At 68.2% G+C, this 9,181-nt stretch overlaps 1 protein-coding gene across 1 annotated transcript; it reads right to left on the bottom strand.

The window, feature by feature from the left end:
- Positions 1-135: 135 nt before the first annotated feature.
- On the bottom strand, positions 136-8,305 carry HCN3 (hyperpolarization activated cyclic nucleotide gated potassium channel 3). Its single transcript, XM_059832178.1, has 8 exons — positions 7,977-8,305; positions 4,646-5,075; positions 4,329-4,490; positions 3,632-3,850; positions 3,017-3,163; positions 2,673-2,913; positions 1,895-2,059; positions 136-1,346 (listed from the first exon to the last, which is right to left on the bottom strand). The coding sequence occupies exons 1-8, from the start codon at positions 8,303-8,305 to the stop codon at positions 202-204; spliced, it is 2,838 nt and encodes a 945-aa protein (XP_059688161.1). The 3' UTR covers positions 136-201.
- Between the last annotated feature and the right edge of the window lie 876 nt (positions 8,306-9,181).

Genomic DNA, 9,181 nt, shown 5'->3' with positions numbered 1-9,181 from the left:
TCTGGGGCTGCCCCACACTGGTCCCTGCCGTGCCCCCATGCCCGGAGCGGCCAGTCCCTGGCCCCGGGTGCTGCCTCTCACCTCGTCTTCCCTCCGACACAGCCGGGGCTGGGGGCCTTCGCCAGGTGCTCTGCCTCTCCTGCCGCCTCTGCCGCCGCGGTGCCGGGTCCCTCCTGCCTGTGCGCGGGTGCCGCCGGGGACTCACATGTTGGATGGGAGTTTGGGCTTCCCCGTTTCCACCTCAGGGCTGAAGGCCACGGAGCCCTTGCGGGAGGGACCTGCTGCCTGCCTGGATGCGGAGACCGGGGACTGCGGGGTGGATGCTCCCGCCACGGAGCGGCTGGGTTGCGCCAGCGATCCTGAAGGCATCTGCTGCGAGTGTGCTGGCTGGCCTGGGATCCCCGGACATGGCTTGGCGAGGAGTCCGGCTACTGAGGGAGAGGATCTGCGGGCCAGGTTCCCTGCGGATTTCCTGCCCTGCTGCAAGGAGCTCCCGTCGGCTTGCTGGGCCACTTTATGGGGAAGGGAGGGCTGGGAGGCGGAGAGGAGCCGGACGTCCTGGGTGAGCCGCCCCACCGGCAGGCCCTGGATGCTCCTGTGCTTCACCAGCTGCTGGGGCTGCATCAGAAGAGAGATGTGGGAGCCGGTGGCTCGGGACAGGCTGTAGTGGAGCGTTCTCCCCGCCGGCAGCGCCTGCTCCGAGCTGGGGGATGGAGCCCCCGCCGCCTGCTGCAGCAGCGAGGTGGAGACCGAGGCGCCGCGGGACTTGGAGAGCTGGGGCTGGGAGCCGGCCGGGGGCTGCTTGGCCGCCGCCGGCAGCTCTCCCTTCTGCGCCGCGCGCGGCAGGGGCTGCGCCCCGTGGCTTGGTCTCTGGCCCCCGCTCTCCAGGGGCGCCTGGGACTGGACCATGGGGGAGGAAGGCGAACCAGCAGCGGGCGTCTGGAGGTGGGACTGCGCCCCTGACGGGGAGCTCACGGAGGAGGGCCGGGAGCCCCCCAGGCTGGGCTGGGACCGGCGCACCTGCTTCGTGAGCAGGGTGGCCTCAGGTGAGAGCGGGCTGGAGATGGAGGAGGGCGGCAGGAAGATGTGGGCCTGCAGGCTGTGCTGGTGAGTCAAGGCAATGGCCACATTGGTGGTGGCGGCGGCTGTCTGCAGCGGGGCGTGCACCAGCGGCTCCCAGATCACCGGCTTGCCGCTCAGCTCCCGGCCCATCGCCATCTGCTGCAGGTCCTGGATGTTGTGAGCCATGTCCTGGTCGTGCTTCACGATCTGCTGGATCATCTCGTTGTTCATGGGCCCCGCGCTGTGCTCGGCTCGCTTGCGGAGCAAGATGGAGTTCTTCTTCCCTGAGTGGGAGGCAGCAGTGTCACTGACCCTGGGAGCGCTGGCTCTTGGGGACACCGTGGAGGGCAGGGTGGCAGTGGGGAAGGGACAGTAAAACCTCACCAGCGTGCTGAAGGGAAGCAAGACCCTGAGGGGGGTTTGGGCTGGGGCAGAGGGAGAAGCGGGAACAAAACAAGGGAGTCCTGGCTCCAAAGGTTCCAGGCTGGGGACTGAGGTCTGTGTTCTGTGGTCCGGCTTGTCCTCCGCAGGTGAGGGGGGATGAGGACAAGCAACTGGTCAATGCCAGACAGTGCAAATATGTGTGGCGGAGGGTGACCGCCCTCCCAGGAGGCATTGCCCGGATCTTGCCTGGGAGGAGGGAGGGATCCTGGAGGCAGGCTCCTTCCCTGTGCTCCCCCTGGCACCCATGGGGCTGGGGTGCCGTGATCCACAGGGTCCGTGATGCCGGCACCCGTGGGGTCCGTGATGCCATCACCCGTGGGGCTGGGGTGCTGTGGACCTGGGAGCAGACACAGAGGCGGCCGTGCTGAGCCCAGGGGCCGGTCCTCACCTATGCGGTCCAGCCGGTCCATGGCCACCGTCTCGAAGGCCCTGCGCATCATGGGATACTCCTCCAGCACCTCATTGAAATTATCGACCGACAAGGAGTAGAGGCGGCAGTAGGTGTCAGCTCGCACGCTGGCCGTCCGTCTGCCCCGTGTCAGCAGGCAGATTTCTGCAGGGAGACAGGTTTGGGTGTCAGGATGATGCAGCCATCCATCCCTTTCCCAACAGCCTCCCCAGGTAACGGCATCCAGAGCAGGGACAGGACTGCCCGGCACTCCCACACCTTGCACAGAAACAGAGTGTGACTCAGGACGAGGGACAGACCTGGAAGTTCGGACAGCCACGGCCGTGCCCTTGGCCAGGCACAGCCTTTTCCTCCCTCCCCAGGCCATGGAGACATCCCTGGGCATGGCTGCTGTGATTGCCTGGCCCGTTTCTCTCCCAAACCTGTGCTTGTAGCCTTTAAACTGGCTCAGATGCTCTGCTCTAAACCACCCTCCTCTCCAGCCAGAGGTGGGGTGGGTGGATGCCCCCTCTGCCCAAGCCAGCCAGAATTCAGGGCTCCAACTGCTGGTCCCTCTGATTCAATCTGCTGGACAAGGCACCCCATGAGAACAGGGGTGGTGGACGTCGGAGCCCCAGAGCCCAGTGTGAGGTGGGTGCCAAGACTTTGGCACTGGGCAAGAGGGGATGGGCAGAGGGTGCAGCAGGGATGCCCCAGCTCCTGCCCCCCGGCAGCTCTCGCTCCCCTCTGCTCTCCAGGTCCCCCAGCCCAGCCTCACCCCCAAAGTAGGAGCCATCAGACAGCTTTGTCTCCTTGTTGCCCTTGGTGAGGATGCTGACCACCCCGTGCTGGATGAAGTACATCTTTTTGCCCACGGTGCCCTCGCGGATGATGAAGTCCCCGGGCTGGAAGACCTCAAAGCGCAGCTTGGTCAGCATGGCTGTCACAAAGTTGGGATCCGCATTGGCAAACAGGGGCATGTTGGCCACCAGGTTGCGGCAGTTGAAGTTGATGATCTCCTGTGGGGTGAGGAGCAGGGCAGCAGAGACATCGCCGAGCCCGACCCCAGCAAGCGCTGGCCCCCCTCACCCAAGTCACCAGCACTGGGGTGTTGGTCCGTACCTCTTTGAGCGGCTCACTGAGCTCCCCCAGGATGTTCTCCTCGTCAAACATCTTGCCCTGGTAGCGGTGCTCGTAGTACTCATGGATCCGCTGGCGCGTGTCCCCAGGCAGCTTGTGGAATGACATGTACTGCTCCACTTGCTTGTACTGTGGGGGCAAGGCAGAGCCGCACAGGGCTGCGCTGAAACAAGCTGCACCGCACCAGAGGCCGGCCGCACAGCCAGCCAACGCTTTCCCTCTCCTCGGCGGTGAGAAGCAGCTGCTGCCGGAGCTGGGATCCAGGCACCCCGTCTCCAGGGCCCTGTCCCAAAGGCCACCTCCAGGGCAGAGGGCGGAACCCCTGTGAACTCAGGATGCAGAGGGTCCCAGGGCAGAGACCAGGATGGGGCCTCGCTATGTTAGGGTGAACCCCAACACCATGAATGGGGCGTCTCTACCCAAATGGGCAGCCTGACCCCCCCCTCCCACAGCCCCCAGGTGCGTGGCAAGGGCAGAGATCAGGGCAGGAATCTGCAGGGCAGGGCAGCCCGCGCTGAATTCGTTCTGGAGCCGGACCCACTCGTGCCAGGGCGTCTTCCCCCAGTACTCAGGCGCTCACTACCCCACCCCGCTGACCTTCTCCTGGTACTGGCGCCGGGACGAGTCCAGCGACTGAATGAGGGCGGTGGCGTGGCCGATGAACATGGCGTAGCAGGTGGCCCCCACGATCATGCTCAGCATCGTGAGCCAGACGTCAGTCATGCCCTCGGGCGCCTGCTGGCCGTAGCCGATGCAGAGCATGTGGCTCATGGCCTTGAACAGGGCGTGCGAGTACTGCTTCCCCCAGGAGTCGTTCTGCAGTCGAGGGAACAGCGGCGCTGGGGGTCTGTCGGAAGGAGCTGCTGGGCTGAACCCTCCAGTCCCCCCTCCCCGAGCCAGGGAGGCCAGAGCCCCAGGGAGAAAAAGGTTTCTGATGTGTCCCAGCCCAAAGGGCAGAGCTCTGCTCCGGGAGGAGGCGCTGGGGACTGTGCAAAGCCCTGAGCCGGCACCAGCCCCTGCTCGGGGGGGAACGCAGGACCCCGGCTGCCCTGTTCCCTCCTGGCAGAGCACGAGGGATTCCCCTGGCTGCTCCGACTCCAGCAGCAGCCAAGGTGGGCTGAGATGGGAAGGTGATGCAGAGATTCCCTCTACCCCATCTCACTGCTGTTGCAGGGCTGTGACCAGAGAGAGACGCTGCTCCGCAGCTCCAGCCTTAGAGTACAAGATGAGTAACCGAATCCTCTCCTCCCCCCGTAGATGCCGGGCCGGTATCGCCCCTGCCCGGGGCACTCACCACCATGTGGTTGATGGAGACCCAGCAGTCCTCGGGGAAGTCTTGCAGCATGGGCACCAGGAACTGGAGGCAGCCGTCCCAGTGACACAGCAGCAGCATCATGCCGATGAGGTTGAAGATCCTCACCACAGCACTGGCCAGGTCGTACGTCATATGGAAGATCTGGGGAAGAGGCAGGAGTGGAGCTACAGAGAAACTCTTTTCCCAGCACGGCCCTCTGAACCCCTGCCCTCCAGCCAGCCGTACCCCACGGCCGGGGATCCCTGACCTGGCCCGAGACCCCGTCCAGGGGCCTTGGACCCCCAAGGGGTTCTCACCTCCTCCCACTGGTGGATGTAGCGGATGAGGCGCGAGAGGCGCAGCAGGCGCAGCAGGCTGAGGATCTTGGTGAAGCGGACGATGCGCAGGGCCCGGGCTGTCTTGTAGACATCAGAATCCACCTGGGTCTCCAGGTCTACGATGAGGAAGATGTAGTCAACTGGGATGGAGGAGATGAAGTCAACCAGGAACCAGCTCTTCAAGTACTTCATTTTGATGGTGTGAGGGTCAAGGATGATCTCCGTGTTGTCCTCCACCACAATGCCTGTCCGGAAGTTCAGCACCAGGTCAGCCAAGAAGAAAGTGTCCGAAAGCACGTTGAAAACGATCCAGGGAGGGGTGTTCTCATCCTTGAAGAAGGTGATGCCCACAGGCAGTATGATCAAATTCCCCACCATCAGGAGCAGCATGATGAGGTCCCAGTAAAACCTGCAGCGAGGGAGCACAGGGGATGGAGTGGAGCGGGGAGAAGTGGGGAGAGGCAGGACACAGCCGGTTAGAAAGCAAACCCAGGTTCAAAGTTAGACAGTCCAACACATCGTGGAGAGACAGACAGGCGCTCAGGACACACGCACACGGCCTGCCCACACAATGACTAAGACTCTGTTGCTTGGCTGGGACACACGCAAATATACGTGTGCGGAGGGGAGCAATTCTGTGCCGGCTCTCGAGGCAGAGCAGGGCCAAGGGTCCGGGGGAGCAAACATCACCCTGTGTGTGTAGGAACGGAGGGCTGCAGCTCGAGGAGCTTGGCTGTCGCTCCTCCCTCTCCTTGTGGCATGATAGTGCACGCACACGTATGCCCCCACCCCAAACTTGACATCTGCCCTGTGGAAAACTCAGGGAGGACGTGGGCTTTGCTCCCTGGAGTTCCCTGTCATCTGCCGGCGGCGCCCCGCCACCACCCAGGCTGGCTTAGCAGGATTTAGAATAAGCTTTGCTGGTTATGCAAACCGAGTGCAGAGCTCCTGGGGCGGCCGAGGGGCTCGGGGGCCAGGGAGGCTGTCGGGATTGCAGCACGGGTGAGCCAGGCAGCAGCCAAGCAAAGATAGACAAGTGCCATCACCACGGGGAAGGTGGGAGGAATACTTCTAACCCCAAAGGGGCTGCTCGCGAGCACTGGGCAGGAGCTCCACAGCCCTGGGCCCAGAGGACCCCCTAATCCACCTCCTTTCTCTGAGAGCGGACAAGCTTAGAGGCTTTGGAGGAAAAGCCAAGAGGCGTCGGGCAGCAGTTGGTTAGTGTTTGGTTATGCCATGAAATTCAGCATCCCCATTCACATGCAAATGTGGCTGGGATGTCTTCATTCTTCACACAAACCCATGTAATGCCCTTCTTCGCAAGGCCTGCGGTCGCTTCTGCAACGGCTCCGGCAACAGCTTGGTGGACTCCCGGGCTCCCCGCTCAAAGTCTTTACAGACGCCTGGAAAAGCAAGTCCAGCTCCCACCTTCGGGTGCCCCCGTTAGCCCCAGCTCCTGGTTGTGCGTATAGACGCGAATCTCCAAAGGTGACCTCAAGGCAGCTCGTAGTGCCTCGTGGATCCAAATTGGCCTTCACACGTGACAAGAAGCCTGCGGGTGTTTCCCACCCTGCATCCTCGGTGGGACACAGGCACCGGTGGGATGCAGGCACCCAGCTTTCTGCAGGTGATGGGCGGGGAAGAGGAGGGAGGAGAAGTCGGGGCACCACGTGAGGCTCCTTCAGCGAGAGAGCACCGAGCCTGGCAGGGAGGGGGGCCCCACCTCCCCAGGGCGCTCCCCCAGGGCCGAGGAGCCTCACTCAAATTAACACCTTCTTGCCCACAGCCAAGGTTCGCCGGGGCAGGCAAGGAGACAGCGGCCAAGGCAGAAGGGGCCTGACCTGGCCGAGCAATTGCCTCCTGCACCCCCATGCTGTGCCCCGAGAAACGCCGCACGCTGAGCGGGGAAACCGCCTGCCCCCCGCAGCCGCCTGAACCCACCGGGAGCTCTTGGTTCGGATTTAGGCTTAAGCTCCTTAGGGCAGGCCCTGTCCTTTACTCTGTGTCAGGCCGAACGCGCGGGGCCCTGATCTCAGTGGCCTTTATGTATCCCCATAATGTGATAAACCCCGGCGTAATCCCACCGGCTGTCCACCTGCCACCTCGCTTCATGTCACCTTCAGCGCAGGGCGCCAGCTGCGCAAGCCGCTCCTGCCGAGCTCAGGCTCGCAAACTTTGGGGCGGCTTCCCCAGGAAAAGGGCTCTAAGGGCTTGCAGCCCTCGGTGTCGCGCTGCAGCGGCGCAGGGGAGCTGGCGTGCGCGGGAGGTCAGGGCTCAGCGGCGAGGGGAGTTGGTTATGGGTGCTGGAGACCCGTGGCGGGTGCTGGCCCCGCGCCGGGGTGCTTCGCGAGGCTGGGGACATCAGCCGTGTCACAGCTTGCTGCGGGAGATGACTGCCTGGCAGCTTCATCCCCCGTAGAGAAAGCCCACCCTATATGACTCAACATCCCCGTGACACCCAGTTCCTCCCACATCATCCGTCCCTGAGCTCTCCCCGTGATCCCGGTGACACCGTGAGCCAGGCCCGGCTCCTCGCGGGGTGCCCTGCCCTCCTCCAGCAGCTCCCCGGGCTGGGCGGGCTCGTGGGGCCCGAGTGCCCGCGGGGACGGCGCGGCTCCTCACCGGAGGCAGAAATTAAAAACGGCACCGAGAAGCGGGGGGAAAGCAGCCCCTGCCTCCTCCTCCGCACGCCCGCAGCCGGGTCAACGGAGGTCCCCGGCTCGGCTGGGCTGCCCCCGGCCCGGCGGGAGCCCCGGGGGCCCGGGGAGGGGCTGAGGCCGGAGAAAGTTGCCTGTGCTCCCCGTGGGGCCGGGCACGGGATCACCCGGGGGTGGGGAAGGGGTTGGGGCAGCGCGGCCCCAGGCACCGGGGAGGGCCGGTCCCGCGGCGGCTCGTCCGGCTGCGGCGGGGAGCCGCGGCCCCCGGCCCGGTGCGGAGCCCCGGCGCCCGTCACTTGTTGCCCCCGACGGTCGGTGGCGGCGGGGCCGGGCCGGGCGGCGGAGCCGCGCTCAGCACCACGGACAGCGGCGCCGCGCGGGGCCGGGGCCGGGACCGGGACCGGGGCCGGGGCGGGGGCCGGGGCCGGGGCCGGGGCCGGGGCGGGGGCCGGGGCTGGGGCCGGGACCGGGACCGGGGCGGGGGCCGGCACCGGGGCCGGGGCCGGGGCGGGGGCCGGGACCGGGGCCGGGGCCGGGGCCGGGCCGGGGGCCGGGGCCGAGGCCGGGGCCGGGGCGGGGGCCGGGGCCGGGGCCGGGGCGGGGGCCGGGGCGGCGGCCCCGGGGCCGGGGCGGGCGCGGGGCCCGGGTCCCACCTGAAGTCGCTGTAGGGGTGGATGATCCAGGCGCCGGCCGACTTCACCCGCTGCCGCTCGATCTCCACGGCCCGGTGGCTGCCGAACATGCGCAGCGAGAACTTGTTCACGGCGGGCTGCAGCATGGCCCCGAGCTGCCGCTGCACGAACGTGCCCGCCGCCGCCGCCGCCGCCGCCGCCGCCTCGCCCTCCGCCACGATCTGCTCCGCCGCCGCCGCCGGCGAGGCCGGGGCCGCGCTCGCCGCCCCCGCGGGCGCCCCCGCCGCCTCCCCGTCCAGCACCGGCGGCTTCTCCCGCGGCTCGGGGCTCCGGCCCGGCGCCGCGTCCATGCCGCCGCCGCCGCCGCCGCGCCTCACGTTTCCTTCAAACGCCCTTGCCCGGGCGCCCTGCCCGCCGCCCCGCCGCACATGCCCGGCCCCGGGCGGGCGCTCGCTCGCCGCCCCCGGCCGCTCGTTCGCCGGTCGCTCTCGCTCGCCGGCGCCCGCAGCTCCGTCGGCGCCCGCCTGTTGCGCACACCCTGGCGCGGGCGCGGCGGCCGAGCCCCGCCGCCAGCGGGGAGGCGCCGGCGGTACCGGAGCGGCGGCGCGCCGAGCAGCCAGGCCCGGGCGGCGGCGGCGGCGGCGGCGGCGGCGGCGCGGGACCCCGCGGCGGGCGGGGCGGGGCGGGGCTCCGGGGGCAACGGCCGGTGCCACGCCCCGCCCCTCGGCCCCGCCCCGGCCCCGCCTTCGGCCCCGCCCCGCCGCGGCTGCGAGCGGGGCGGGGCGGGGCTCGCGCCGCGCCGTGTGACGCACCGCGTGCGTGCGTGCGTGCGTGCGTAGTGCGTGCGCGGCGCCGCGGCGAGCTGCGCGCGGCCTGGCGGGGACCCGGATCGGTGGCGCGGCGGGGCGCGGCGGCGGCGGCAGTAGCAGCGAGCGGCGGAGCCGGAGCAGCTGGAGCGGGGCCCGGGATTCCCGGGGGCCCACGGCCGCCATCACGGACTTCCTGTGGGACAAGCGCACCGGGCTGGCTGCGAGGACGGTGCGGCGCGGGGCGGGGCGGGGGTAGGCCGCGGCCTGCGTGGCTGGCGGGGGCGGCCCGGGGCCGCGCGGGGCAGGCCCGGGACGGCGGCCCGGGCGTTTCCGGGGGGGCGATGGCGGGGCCGGATGTCCCGAGGAGGCTGCGGCCGGGCCCTGCGGCACCGCGGCGGGAGGTTCCCCTCCCGCCGC

This window comes from Gavia stellata, chromosome 33 (genome assembly GCF_030936135.1).
Source record: "Gavia stellata isolate bGavSte3 chromosome 33, bGavSte3.hap2, whole genome shotgun sequence".
In the NCBI taxonomy this organism is placed as follows: domain Eukaryota; kingdom Metazoa; phylum Chordata; class Aves; order Gaviiformes; family Gaviidae; genus Gavia; species Gavia stellata.
Note: the sequence above shows the minus strand (reverse complement) of the source record. Positions and strands in the feature narration are given on the sequence as shown.